The sequence below is a fragment of the Panthera leo genome, chromosome D1 (assembly GCF_018350215.1).
Source record: "Panthera leo isolate Ple1 chromosome D1, P.leo_Ple1_pat1.1, whole genome shotgun sequence".
Lineage (NCBI taxonomy): Eukaryota > Metazoa > Chordata > Mammalia > Carnivora > Felidae > Panthera > Panthera leo.
Window position 1 is genome coordinate 53575747 of NC_056688.1, and position 15079 is coordinate 53590825.

Sequence of the window (15079 nt, forward strand, 5' to 3'; positions counted from 1 at the left end):
ATTTGACAAAGACTGTTTTAAAAGCTAGGTGAAAGCTGTGAGTTCATTTTAGTTCAATGGAATTTTTTTGAGCTGACCACAGACAAGTGATAGGAGGTTGGGAGTGGGGGCCTTAGGGAAAGTTGCCGATCCATCTTCTGCTGAATAAGTTCTTCCCCAGCTAAGGAACAGTAATTCCTCTATTCTTTCAAAATATGAAGATTAGCTCTTAAATTTTAGGGCCCAAAAGAATAAATGGCCAAGCACTCAGTGACCATTTTATAGTAATCCACTTACCAATTTATGGCTGTAGTACAACCTTTTTTTGGTAACTTTATTTTTTATTTTTAAAAAGCTGTTTTTGTAGTTAAGTTGGTTGATGTGTATTGAATGTACTTTTGTTATCTTAAACATCAAGTCCAAGCTCGTGGACTTTCCTTATATAGTTTGCCTCTCTCCATAATTTGGCACAAGAATGCTTTTTAGTGCTGAGTGTTTTCTTTCTCTGCTGGTCTCTTCTCACAGCAGTACTGGCCTTTCACCTGGTTTTGTGTCTTATTTTAGAAATGGCCTTGTTGTCAGATCTTATTTTAAATGTTGGTTAGCCCAAGCCTTGCTGCAAATGTCTTTCATGTCTGTGGAAGACAAAAAAGAAGAAGAAGTCAGCATAAATTAAAATACGAATGATTTCACGTGGACCTAGAAACAAAATTGTTGTAAAAGACACTAGAGATTAATGCCAAGCTGCTCCTATCTCCCACTCATGTAAGAATTTGAGACCAGAAAGGCTAAATGACTTGCTAAAGGTTAGGAAATATTGATGAAAATTTATCATTCTTCTTACATGAAGGCAACATATCCTAGTAAGCTATAACTTTAACACATAAAACAAATAAACTATTCGTAAGGTAGATAAATATATCAATATAATAAATACAATACAATACAATAAATATATCAAACTACTCACCCTGATTATCTCTGAGAAGAGTATGGGGGGAGGTGCATTATAAAGTTTTCTTTGTAATTCTCTGAGTCTGTCAGTGTTCAGTTATGAGCATCATTATTTTCATATCGTGATAAAGGCCGTGACCACTAGGATCAGATCTGGATTTGAATCTGGCCTGTACCACTTAAGAGGCTGCGACTCCGTGACTTAAGGGAAAGCTTCTTAACCTCTCTGAAGTTCCATTTCTTAGCTTGAAAAAGAGAAGTAACAATACATACTTTATTGAGTTAACTATAAAGGAATTAACTGTAAGGTTCTTACAGCTAGTGTGTGGCCCGCAAGGAGTACTTGTAACAGCAGCTGCTATCGCTGGTACTACTGCTGCTGTCCCTACTTTTGTAAGCAAACACTGGGCACTGGCAGAAGATGTTCATTATGGAATGATTAAATGTTCATCTGCTTAAAGACTAGATGCTGAATGAGGCAGTTTTGTAACATAGCTTCCAGATCATTTTAAATTTCTGTTAATTCAGAGGAAGCACATGGCCATCAGTTTTTACTTACCCTATTAGAATAATACTTAACTCTTGGGTACCTCAATCAGAGCCTGATCCATACTATAATTAAAATAAGAATCCCTGGCATTCTTCATTATTTTATACTAGAGCGGCTTACCCTACATTGCTAGGGAAAATTATTAACCGTCGTTAAACTAAAAATCCCTATTGCTACTCATCTTTGGGCACCCTACGTAGAATTGCCATGTGAGAAGCAGATGTCCTTTTGACTGGAACTTGTAGTTCTTCTTATAAACTATTTTCTCTGTAACTAGTATCTTAATACAGATTATATGTGTCTTTTGAAAAACAGTCTCATTGGCTTTCCTTGTATTTCAGGAAGATCACTGATGAAGTCTCAGAAAGAAATGTCATTTCGTTTATGTAGATATACTACTGACAACCTACCTAGAGATTGTGTAGTCACAGATTGGAAACCCAGGGCCTTATAATTTTTTAGGTTATTATTTGGAACAGGCCTAGATTGTTTGACACCTTTTAGGTACTGAGTAACAGCCACAGTAAAATATATCTGAGTATTTTTCTGTACATTATTTGTAATGTTACTGTTTGTGAGCATGCTGTACTTTTCCACTTTACAACTGAGGAAGCCTGTCATCATCATTAGTACTCATTCATTCAGCATGAGCACCTGTTTTATCTTAGGCACTGGAGATGTAAATATGAATAAAACATGATTCCTGCTCTGGAAAATTTCGTAGTTTATTGGGAGAGAAAGACACATATATTATTGCATTTCAAAGTGATATATTCTGTATAATACATAAACAAAATGTCATAGTCCTATAAAGGAGGGAACAGTAAATTTGGGGATGTATGGTAAGGTTACAAAGAGAAAGTGGCATTTGAGTCAAGTCTTGAAGGATAGTTGGGAATTTGCTCTTTGGAGAGAGAGGAGCCAGTAATGGTCATTAGAGGCAGGGAACAGCCTAGCAAAGGCCTAAAGACTTGCCTGAGCATGCTGTGTGAGGGGAGTATCTTCAGCATAACTAGAGAAAAGGCTTTGAGAAAGAAAGTGAGTCAAAGTTAGGAGTTTGAATTGTATCATTTAAACAGTAGGGAATCATTGAAGATTTTTAAATTATGGCTGGTATAATCACACATGAGTTTGAGAAGTCATAGTAGCTTGGGGCTGGAGGAAGAAAGACAAGTGGCAGTCACCAGTTAAAAAGTTGTAGTTCGGGGCGCCTGGGTGGCTCAGTCGGTTAGGCATCCAACTCTTGGTTTCGGCTCAGGTCATGATGTCACAGTTGGTGATTTAGAGCCCTGAGTCAGGGTCTGTGCTGACAGCGCACATCCTGCTTGGGATTCTCTCTCTCCTGCTCTCTCTGCCCCTCCCCTGCTTGCACTCTCTCTAAATTAATTAATTTTAAAAAGTTGTAGTTCTCCAGGCAATACATGAGAGTTTATACTAGCATTATCTTTGAAGATTAAAAAAAAAAAAAAAAGTGGGGTGGGGGCACCTGGGCGGCTCAGTCAGTTAAGCATCCAACTCTTGATTTCAGCTCAGGTCATGATTCTGGGGTCATGTGTTTGAGTCCCTGTCAGGCTCTACACTGAGCAGTGGGCATGCTTGGGATTCTCTCTCTCCCCCTCTGCTCCCTCCCCAACATGCACTCTCTCTCTCTCAAATAAAAAATAAAATAAAATAAAATAAAATAAAATAAAATAAAATAAAATAAAATAAAATAAAATAATAAAATAAAATAAAATAAAATAAAATAAAATAAAATAAAATAAAATAATAAAGGGAGGGGCAGGGAGTCTGTGGATTTGCGAGAGTTTTCCTAGGTGTAAACAATATGATATGGGAAATGTGGGCAGTGGGAGAGCTGGTTTGGATGATGAGGTGGAGTAACTGAGATTAATAGAATTGGGGAAAGTGAAAAAGGAGAGGAAGGATTGTTCTTTGCTTTGTGTTTTGTTTACTCTGGGAGCAGGGCAAGGATTTTCATTTTGCACAAGGTAGGGTCAGTGTTTTCAGGAACATTCTAGTAGGCACGTCTGGATCTGAAGTTCAACAGAGAGGTTACCATAGTAATATTTTTGAATTCTTATTGTTTATTTTTCCATTAAAAACTAAGGTTCTTGGAGGTTAACTGATTATGGTTTCAGGAAGGTGACTAGAACCAAAACATAAATTCCTAAGCTTCTTACCAACTAGGCCTCAACTAAAATAGCCTTTTGAAAGAAAAAATAAATATCTTGATTTCCATTATAATTGTCTTACTGTTTTATTTCCTAGAGTATCTTAAAAAAAAAGCCCAATGGGTGTGTGTGTGTGTGTGTGTGTGTGTCCATAATCTATTTTCTGCACTGTTTTCCGATCTTAATGTTGTTTGACTAATGCCAGTCAAATGATGAATACTCACGATAATAGCTGAGGAGCCCCAAGTCTCTTGTTTTGTCCTCGCAAAATCTTAAAATTCAAAGATTAGATAGTCCTCAGGAAATACTCAGTATTTCATATATGTTTGATTTAACCCCAGTTGTTGGCCTGATTCCACATGAGGGAGACTTTAAGTGTTAAAGAATGAAAGTGTACTGTCCACTTTTCTGCAGGAATTGAAAAGTAAGATTTTCCCCCACTATTTGAATTGTTGCGCTATGAGCTATTCTCTTGAATACCAGAGAATAAAGTAGACAGTTCTTCAAAATCCGTCCTCACCCCCAAGTTTCAGGGGTCATTCAGCGATCATTGAAACACTTGGGTGGTTGTGAAGGACCTGAAGAGGATTTGAGCAAGACAGATCACCATACATATCAGATACTCTTTTTTCACTTAAAAAAAAAAAAATGAGCATACTTTATCCATGTGAAATTCTAGTTTTAACTGTGACTATATAGAATCTCTGTGAAGCTTGTTGGGCTGTGGTATTTTTCCTTTACTTTGTTCTTGATTGCTGCGAAGTGTAGTTGCCTGCTGTTTAAGGCAGCTGCAGTTGAGTGCGCCCAGAAGTGGTTGATTCTATATTTAGTAAGCCATAGGGTTTGTAAAGCATTTGCAGATTCCTTCGGGATAAAATGGTTTCTATAAATGTAACATTTTTAATGAAACTATTATTATCACCCATTAGAGAAATATAGCAGCTAATATGGGTGGATTTGTGACAAGACAGAGGCACAAAACCTTTTATACTTAAGAGTACACTGAGTGTTTTAAATACTTAAAATTAATAATGTGAATCCTGTTTTTATACTTTTAATCTTGAATTGCAGAGCTTTTACTCAAGTGTTTACCTTTGGTCCAACATTCCGAGCAGAGAATTCTCAGAGCCGGAGACACCTGGCAGAGTTTTATATGGTAGAAGCAGAGATTTCTTTTGTTGAGAGTCTTCAAGATCTCATGCAGGTAGGTATGCAAGTTTTAAAACAATTTCTGAATAACAGATATCTGTGAGATTGAAATGCTTCTGTGTACATCTGTGCATTATAGGTGTTCATGGAGTGAAGAAGATGGAGAACTAAATTTGATAAACATTAAGTGCCTTTAAAGTACAAGAGTCAGATAGATTTAAGTTCATATCCCAGCTCTGCCATTACTTTTGTTTTGATGTTATCTAACCTTGATGATCTTTAGCTTTCTCAACTATAAAATGAGAATAATAGTAACTATTTCATAAGGTTATGGGGAGGAGTAAATGAAATGTTTGTATAATGTAAAGCACCTAGTAGTGGGCCTGGCATATGGCAGGCTCAGTAAATACTAGCTCTCGTTATTTGTTAGGCAAATAAATAAAACATCCTTATAGTTAGAGAAATGTCTCCATAGATATATTGGAAAGCATGTACAGGAGCCAGCAGAGCTCTATTTGGGAAGAAGAGGGACAAGAGGTACGGCCAGAGAGATAGTCAAGAGTCAGATCATGAAAGAAAGACTTTGTAAATGCCATACTAAGTAGTTTGGACTTAAAGGAGAAAGAGTTCTCAGTTGGGAAAAGCCATTGTCTATCATAGTTTAGAAACATCTCTTACGTAACAATTTAATTATTTAGAGGGAGATAAAAATGGGGGTGGGAGCTTTTTTAGGAGGCTGTGGCCGTAATCCAGATAGAGCACATAAGCTCTGAAGTTGGATGGACCAGGAATGTTTAGCTCCACCACTTACTTGCTATGTGACCTTAGACAAAGGAGTTAATTCTCTGAGCCTCAGTTTCCTCATCTGTAAAATGAGAGTAATAGTTCCTACTTTATGCGGTAGTTCAGAGGATTACACAGATAATGTATATAAGGCACATAGAATAATAGGTCATGGCACTTTGTACCCAGAAATGATTGTTATTATGAATTGTCTCTCCAGTACCACTAATATCTTAGTTTGGATTTTTAATTACAGAATGTTTCAACTTTCATCAACTCTCACTTCTATTCATTTTATATCTTTCTGCTCTTACCCAGTAAATGGCCCAATTCTACTTAAAACATAAATACCACGTATATCATCAAATAGAACGGACTTACTATTTTATTATCCAGTCCTGGTTGGATTTCCTAGTAAACAAACTATAGAGCAGATTTGGGGGTTGGGATTATTGGGGAATGCTCTGGAGAGCAATACCCGTAAGGAAAGGAAGAAAGCTGTATTGGGCAGAGGGAAAAGTTGAACTACAATGCATTTACAGAGGCCTTAGCTAATTCTTTGAGGAACTTTGGAGCTGGAATGTTCATAGTTGTCCCATAGGAAGACAAGGGGGTGGTGGGCCTTTGTTCTTTCCCTGTCCAACAGTTACCTGACATGGATTAGTCTTGGAAGAGACATACTCTTGCGTAAGATAGCATTCTTGGCCTGGCCAGTTCCTGAAGAGGAGTCCAACCATGAGACATCAGCAGTTAATATTCCAAGTGGAGAAAAAACTCTTGGTCCTGAAGGGGTGTCTTGACCATACCCCACAGTTTCCACTTACCCCTTTAACATCTCCCACTGATTGTTCTCGGATCAGTGTTCCCCAGGGGACGTTTTTGGTTGTCTCTCCTAGGAAGTGGATGGAAGAGACGGGTGAGTGGTTGCTACTGGCATCTAGTGGGTAAAGGCTAGGGACGCTGTTCAGCATGCTAAAATGTACAGGTCCCTCCCCCTCAACAAACAATTATCTGGCCAAAAATGGCAATAGTAATGCTGTCAAGTAGCTCTTTTCTAAGTTGTGGGGATTCAGGATCTGAGACTCACGAGGAGGCTTAAAATTCCTTAGGCAGCTTTCAGTCTGAGCATACCACCCTATTCTGTATTACTGTTTGATTTAGACAGTGAGAGTATTGTAAGCAGTGGAACCACACCCTTTACTCCCTGTTTTTGCCTTGACTCTCTCTGTCTCTCCTGCCCAAACACAGATATCAGAGAAAAGTTCCAAAGATAAAAATTAGATTAGAATTTATTAAACATGATAATCTTTGCTCTATAATTGTATATTCTATAACTAAATAATTCTTATTTGGTATTCTACTGAGTGGTACTCAGCACACACTGTTGAATGATTTTTAATTAATTGAAGTGCAAGCTTTTCCTTAAAGACAGAAGAAAGATGTGCGTCCCTGAAAATTAATCTTCTGCTTCTCTTAATTTTATCCCTTTTATAAATTACATTCTGTGGAAATTATTATCTTGATGAAAATATGAAATCGGAGTAACAAAGGATTTTCCCCTCAAGAGGTATAAACAAATAAATATTACTATTTTTGACCCATTGAGTAATATATTTTTTAAAACATCTGAAGGTTATGCTAACCCTTCAGTTAAGTTTCTGTTTTCTTCAAATATATTTATAGAGCATAGTCTGAAAGTCAAGGTTAGAGAAGGCAATGATTTTCTTCTTCAAATGGAAATTTACTGCTCATGTGAAACACACCAGTTTAACAACCCCAGTGGTCAAAGTCTTCATCTTACAGATAGGTGTATTGTACCCCTCACTAGTACAGGCTGGGTATCCAATCAGCCTGTTTTTGTGTGTTCCCCATATGTGCCAGCTTTTGTTAGTGATTGAGGTATATGACCCTTCATAAATAATTCAGTTACTTAGTGATTTCTTTATCTCACTGTTAGATTGAAGGTAATATAGGCTCAAGGGAAAAGATCTTTAGCTTCCTTTTGTTCTTCTTTCATCAGGTTTTTCCTTACTCTTCTACAAAAAAAAAATATATGTGTGTGTGTGTGTGTGTGTGTGTGTGTGTGTGTGTGTGTGTGTGTATGCGCACACACACACACACACACACTATATAAAAAATAAATGTATCTGGTTGTCCGTTGGCAATTAAGTATGTTCCTGTATCTGGTCATATTAAGTTAATTCAGTAGATGCTTGTGCCCCACCCTGTGGGTGCCATGATAGGGTGTACCAGAAATGCAAGAGAGGAAGGGAAGATACCTGACTTTGAGGCAGCCTGTACTTAATGAATGTCTGTATCTTTCTGAATACAACATTTAGAGGGCCTAATAGCTCCCTGACTTCAGACCAAAAATTTTAGTTTTGATTAGAAATATCTTCCATTCCACTTTTTTTCTTCCAGCAAGAGTTTCTTCTGTGAGATGTCTGTGGATACTCCTAGTAGAATGAATTCTTACATACTGATTTGTGTTGTATCATGATTTGTGTTCTTTTTACTGTATGCTTTAGCAAAGCAAAAATCTACGTAGATTTATCTCTCTATATATAAAATCTATATAGGTGTATCTCATTGCTCCTCTAATTTTAAAGTCAACTTTCATTTACCAGTGACTGAATGAAGCACTTCTGAAAGTGTCTTACTGTTCACAACAACTAATGTTTGTTGTATGCTTCTCTGAACCAGGTACTAAAGCTAAGTCTTACACATGGATTATCTCATTTAATTATCATAACAATCCTGTGAGCTAGGTACCGTCATTGTCCTGATTCTACAGTGAGTATATTGCAGTTTAGAGAGATGTCAGTTTTGGCTGTTCGTTTAACATCCTGCTTCAATACTAAGTATTGAAACTATGAACAGAAGAGTCATACAGTTTTCTTTCTTTTTTTTTTTTTTACCCACTCTGGGAAGAAGTTGCACTGCCTACCCAAAGCAATCTGGAAAACTGAACTAACTTGGTATAGTACATTCAGGGATTAAGAAGCCTAATGGATTGATAGCCGCTAAAACCTGGAGATCAGTCCGCACCCTAAACAGGTTTGCATATAAAGTAGCCTACTTGTCAGGCAATTCTATGTCATTTCTCTTAGGTTATGGAGGGGCTCTTCAAGACTGCAACAATGATGGTTCTTTCAAACTGTACTGAAGATGTTGAACTCTGTCACAAATTCATAGCTCCTGGTCAAAAGGTAATTAGTTTTGTGGATAAAGTCCAATCTATCTACTCTTTAAGTATATTAATTACATATAATAAATATAATTGCATTTAATAATTTTTTTTCTCTTTTCTTACCAAGGACAGATTAGAACATATGCTAAAAAACAACTTTTTAATGTAAGTAATTATACTTTCTCTGAACTTTGTTTACACTTTATCACAGTATATATTGCACTGCATTAAATTTATATATATATATATATATATATATATATGTATATATATATATATATATATATATCTCCTTATCACAAGGAAGGCCCAGGTTTTAAATGTTTTTATAGCTCTTATGTCTGGTTCCTAGGTGATAATGTTTCATGAATAAATAAATGAATAAATCATAGCAAGATAAATGAACAGAGTAATTATTAATTGTATTAATGCAATTCAAACTAATACTGACTTTAGTAATCAAAATTTGGCTCAGTTAAAAAGCTTTTATTTTAATTCCCGTATAATTAACATAAGGTATTATATCAGGTTCAGGTGATACAATGTGATTCAACAATTATATACATTATTCATTGCTTATCATGATAAGTGTATTTTTAATCCCCATCACCTCCCCACCTCCCCTCTGGTAGCCATCCGTTTGTTCTCTATAGTTAAGAGTCTGGGAGGTTTTTTGCTTCGTCTGTTTTTTTCTTTGTTTGTTTTGTTTCTTAAGTCCTACATATAAGTGAAATCATATGGCATTTGTCTTTCTCTGACTGACTTAATTCTCTTAGCATTATACTCTCCAGATTCATCCATGTTGTTGTGAATGGCAAGATTTTGTTCCTTTTTTATGGCTGGGTAATATTCCATCGTGTACATATTGATACCACATCTTCTTTATCCATTCATCTATCAGTGGACACGCTTCCATAATGTGGCTGTTGTAAATAGTGGTGCAATAAACATAAGCACGCGTACATTTTTTTCAAATGAGTGTTTTTTAATTTTTTGGGTAAATACCCAGTAGTGGAATTGCTGGATCATATGGTAGTTCTATTTTTAATTTTTTGAGCAACCTCCATACTGTTTTCCACAGTGGCTGCACCAGTTGCATTCCCACCAATAGTGCACGAGGGTTCCTTTTTCTCCACATCTTTGCCAACACTTGTTTCATGTTTTGTTGATTTTAGCCTTTCTGACTGGTGTGAGGTGATACCTCATTGTGGCTTTAATTTACATTTCTCTGATGATAAGTGATGTTGAGCATCTTTTCATGTATCTATTGGCCATCTGTCTATATCTTCTTTGGAGAAATGTCTGTGTCTTCTGCCCATTTTTTAATTGGACTATTTGTTTTTTGGGTGTTGAGTTATATCAGTTTTTTATATATTATTAATACTAACCCTTTATTGGCTATGTCATTTGCAGATGTCTTCTTCTCTTCAATAGGTTATCCTTTAATTTTGTCTATTGTTTCCTTTGCTGTGCTAAAGCTTTTTATTTTAGTGTAGTCCCCGTAGTTTATTTTGGCCTTTGTTTCCCTTGCCCCAGGAGACATATCTAAAAAAGTGTTGCTGTGGTTGAGGTCAGAGAAATTACTGCCTGTGCTCTCCTCTAGGAGTTTATAGTTTCAGGTCTCACATTTAGGTTCTTAATCTATTTTGAGTTTATTTTTGTGTATGGTGTAAGAATGTGGTCCAGTTTTATTCTTTTGCATGTAGGTGTCCACTTTTCCCACCACCATTTGTTGAAGAGACTGCCTTTTGCCCATTGGATATTCTTGCCTCCTTGCCAAAGATTATTTGACCATGCAATTGTATGTTTATTTCTGGGCTCTTTAGCTGTTCCATTGATCTGTGTGTCTCTTTTTGTGCCAGTACTATACATTTTGATTACTGCAGCTTTGTAGTACCTCTTGAAATCTAGGATTGTGATACCTCCGGTTTTGTTCATCTTTTTCAAGATTGCTTTGGCTATTTGGGGTCTTTTGTGGTTCTATGCAAGTTTTAGAATTGTTTGTTCTAGTTATATAAAAAATACTATTGGTATTTTGATAGGGATTGCATTAAATTGTAGATTACTTTGGATAGTATGGACATTTTAACAGTATTTGTTTTTTCCAATCCATGAGCATGGAATATCTTTCCATTTGTGTCATCTAAAAAACCAACTTATAAAATACATACATGTAATGTCTGCCTATCACTTTTACTGTTTCAGTCTTTTTTTTAATTTACCTTCAATTGCTCTAATCTGATAATATATTCTAAATCTGGTTTTTTGGTGACTTTTTAAAATCTAAAGATCTGTGTTTTAAGTATAACACATACATTTTTTCTTCATTTCCACTATCCTATACAAGTAGTACTTGATATCAGACTGTTAATTCCACTAACCGTACTAATCAGATAGGTTGTTCCATTTTACAGTTTATTATAAAACAAACACATACTTGATATGGAAAAAGAACAATAAGCAATCTCTTCATAAATAATACAAATCATTGATATAAGTCTTAGTATTCGGTGTATTTAGTGTGTATAGGAGTTAAGTTTGGTACTCAGAAGACTAGAAAATTGTTTCTGAATGTAATTTGGTATCATTCTTCACTTGCTATCATTAGGTTTAGGAAGTTTTTGTCCTAAGAGAATAAAGAATTCAGCCTGTCCTGGAGAATGGTAATAAGAAAAACTTGGCATACTTGACTGAGCTGAGAATTTCAGATATCAGTGTAGACCTTCAGGCTACAAGTTAAAAGTGATGAGTCGTTGAGCCTGAATAAATAGCAAAACAACAGATGTAAGATCAGAAAAAGAGGAAATAGGAGCCCTATGATAGAGAATCGAAAGGCAGTGGAGTACAACTGAAAGCTTTTGAGGTTTTTTTTTTTTTTCTTTCACTTAAGTGTATATGGAGTATGTTAACTAACTGGAATTTAAATGAAAACTTGAAAAAAGGAAAAAACAGTGTATATTGAATACTCACAATGTGCCAGGCTTGTTCTAAAATCTAAAACAACTGTTTTAAAGCAGCAAACAAAGCAGATAAAATTCCCTTCCTTCATTGAGCTTACATTTCTGGGGAGGAAATAAGAAACAAGAAACAAGATAAATAAGTAAAACATACAGTCTGTGAGAATGAATAATACTGAGGGAGAAGAAACCCAGAGAAGAGAGAGAAGATAAGACAAAAAGAGTGAAGAGGTAGAAGTTTTACTTAGTGTGACAGAAAAGATCTCACTGAGATGATTTTTGAGTAAAGAGTTAAAGAAACTAAGAGAGCTAGCTATATGGGTATGTGGAAAAAGAATATTCTAGGCAGAGGAAATAGCAAGTACAAAGGCCCTGAGGTTGGGCCATACCTGGTTTGTTCAGGTAATAGTGAGGAGTGGATAAGGGAAAAGGATAATAGAAGACAAGGAAAGGTGGTGGGAGGTGGAAAATCATGTATAGCTTTTTAGGCCACTGTGAAGAGTTTGGGTTTTTGCTTGAGTAAGATAAGGAAACCATTGAAAGGTTCTGTGCAGGACTGATAAGATCTGAATTGGATTTAATAGGATCACTCTGCCTACTGGGTGAGAACAGACTTCAGGGTGAGAGCCAGCACAAGAGTGAGACCAGAAAACCAACCAGAAGATTATTAGAGTCATCTGGATGAGAGTACATGGTGATTTAGAACATGTATTAGATTTATACAGAGAAACAAAACCGACATGATGTGTATATGTAAATATTTATTTTTAAGGAATCATCTCCTACAGTGTGGATCCTTGAGGAGTTCAAAATTTGATGGAGTAGTTCAGCAGGCTAGAGTCTCAGGGAGGAGTTACAGCTGGGAGTCCAAAGGCATTCTGCTGGCAGAATTCCCTGTTTCTTGGGAGAGACCAGTCTTTGTCCTATTAAAGCCTTCAACTAATTGGTTGTGGCCTACACTGTGGAGAGTACTCTGCTTTACTCAGAGTCCACTGATTTAAATGTTAATCTCACCCAAAAACACCTTCACAGAAACATCCTGAATAATGTTTGAGCAAATATCTGAATACCATTGCCCAGCCAAGTTGGCACATAAAATAACCATCACCGGCCAGGATGGTAGCAGTGGAGATAGTTTTTCTATTCTGGATATACTTTAAAGATAGAGCAAACAGGATGTGCTGAGAATATTCGGGAGAGAGAAGATAAGTCAAGAGTGACTTCAAACCTTTTGTCTTATACAGCTATAAAAATGGAGTTGCCGTTAACTGAGATTTGGAAAGTGGTATCGCCCTTGGGGGAAGTTGGGAGGAGGTATCAGGATCATCATCATCAGGTGTCATGTTAAGGCTGAGATTCTTTTCAGGTAGATGTTGGGTAGGCAGTTTCAGTGTACAGATCTGGAGCTTACAGAAGACTTCTGAACATTGCATATTGATAAAATTAGTAAGAAAGCAGGTAGGAAAGAATTAATTTGGGCATCCGAAGGATCTGTGCTGGGGAGAGAAAACCAGAGAGAACATCTTATCTAGTGAATAAGATCTAAGATGGGAAAAAAAATATCCACCTTTTATTGACTATTTGCTATGTGCCAGGTAGTGATACACTTTACATACACCAGTAGTTCACTGTATCTTCACAACAACTCTGTGAGTAGTTGTTACTGCCATTCTGTAGATGAAGAATCAACTCAGATTAGGCAAATAAAACATGAAATGGGGATTCAAACTCACTCGTCTGATTTCAAAGCTCATGCTTTCAACCACTATGCTTCATGTTATTCAAAAGGACACTGGAATTAATGCTAGAGTAGCTGTAGCTCCTTGCTGTCCTTATGACCGTCACATATCACTTAACTTGTGCTTTGGAGTCCAGGTCTGTAAAATACTGAGGTTGGGAAATGACCTCGTGGGCTATGTCCCATCAGTCATTGCCGGCATCATCATCCATTCCACGGCACAAATCATGGTTGTGGTTTAAATGTATACCTGTGATGATTTGTTTAGTGTTTTCACCTCCATATGGTAGGGAGCTTGTTGATTTTGTTTACTGTTACAACACCCCCCCGTGCTTAGTACCTCTAACAGGAACTCAGTAAATATTTATTGAATAATGGAATGAATGAGTAAATGAAATTTGAGCGACCATGGGATCGAGAGTATTCTTCTTTAGGCTAGGTCCTCTCCCTGAGGTTTCCTGTTAACATGTATCACTGTTTACTCTGGGCAGTGAATGCAATGAGCTATGGCTTAGAGGACCTGGATTCTAATTCTGGCTATACTTGTTATCAGCCATTAGTCAGTGGGTTAGTATTTTTCAACACATATTTATTGGCTACCTGCTATGAGTTAGGCACTATGCTAGTCATTAACAATTCAGTAGTGAATACAGGCAAGGATTGTTCCTTTTATGGAATTTAAAATCTAGAGCAAAAGATGAATAGTTAACTATTTGAATGAATGATTATTTAATTACAACTATGAACTTGGTTAATAGTAAACCTTTAATCATTTTGAACCTCAGTTTCCTCTTCTATAAAGTAATAACTTGTCAGTGCACCTGGGTGGCTCAGTCACTTGAGCATCCAACTCTTGGTTTTCAGCTCAGGTCATGATCTCACAGTTCTCGGGTTCGAGCCCCACCTCAGGCTCCGTGCTAACCATGCGGGGCCTGCTTGAGATTCTCTTTCTCCTTCTCTCTCTGCTCCTCCCCCACTTACACTCTCTTTCTCAAAATAAATAAACTTGAAAAAAAAGTAATAACTTGTCTATCATACTGCTTAAAGGATCTAATGACCATACTGCTTAAACAGTGTGCCAGGCTAAATAAATAAAACTCCTGCTACAAAACATCTAAAAATGCTTGTTAAAAATTATTTAAAAAAATTTAAATACACTATTGAATTCACTGGAAAGTAAGAGGAAGTTCCAGGAGCTAGAAATGAAGAGGGAACTGAACACCAGAGGGGTATACATAAATGACATGACGTAGAGTTTTCTCAAGGTGTGGAGTATATGCTAGATGGAGGGGGTGTTGCTAGCTTTTGAAACCAAAGATTTTAACAGCCATAAGAGGACATGAAAGTAGACCTAAGCATGGTGAATTATAATTGAGACACTCCCCAAAGTATACATACACACGCACACACAGAAGATACCATGTGACTTGTGTTCTTATGCATAAACAGATTTCATTGTATTCTTGGCTACTTGTTAGGATTGTTTTTTATGAAGATATATTATTTGAAGGTCTTGTGTAATAATTGAATTTAGCCTTTACCAAGCAGAAATAGAATTCATTTATTTTATTCTTCTTTATAGCATTAAGGTTTTTTTGTTTTTTTTTT

The 15079-nt window shown here is 36.5% G+C and overlaps 1 protein-coding gene across 6 annotated transcripts in view; it reads left to right on the top strand.

Moving 5' to 3' along the window:
- Positions 1 to 15079, top strand: part of NARS2 (asparaginyl-tRNA synthetase 2, mitochondrial) — a 130144-nt gene that overhangs the window by 82149 nt on the left and 32916 nt on the right. For all 6 annotated transcript variants that reach the window (XM_042904309.1, XM_042904313.1, XM_042904312.1 and 3 more), the window contains 3 exons: positions 4726 to 4858; positions 8697 to 8795; positions 8904 to 8941. In XM_042904309.1, coding sequence (XP_042760243.1) covers positions 4726 to 4858; positions 8697 to 8795; positions 8904 to 8941 — 270 coding nt within the window. The remainder of the gene's footprint in view (positions 1 to 4725; positions 4859 to 8696; positions 8796 to 8903; positions 8942 to 15079) is intronic.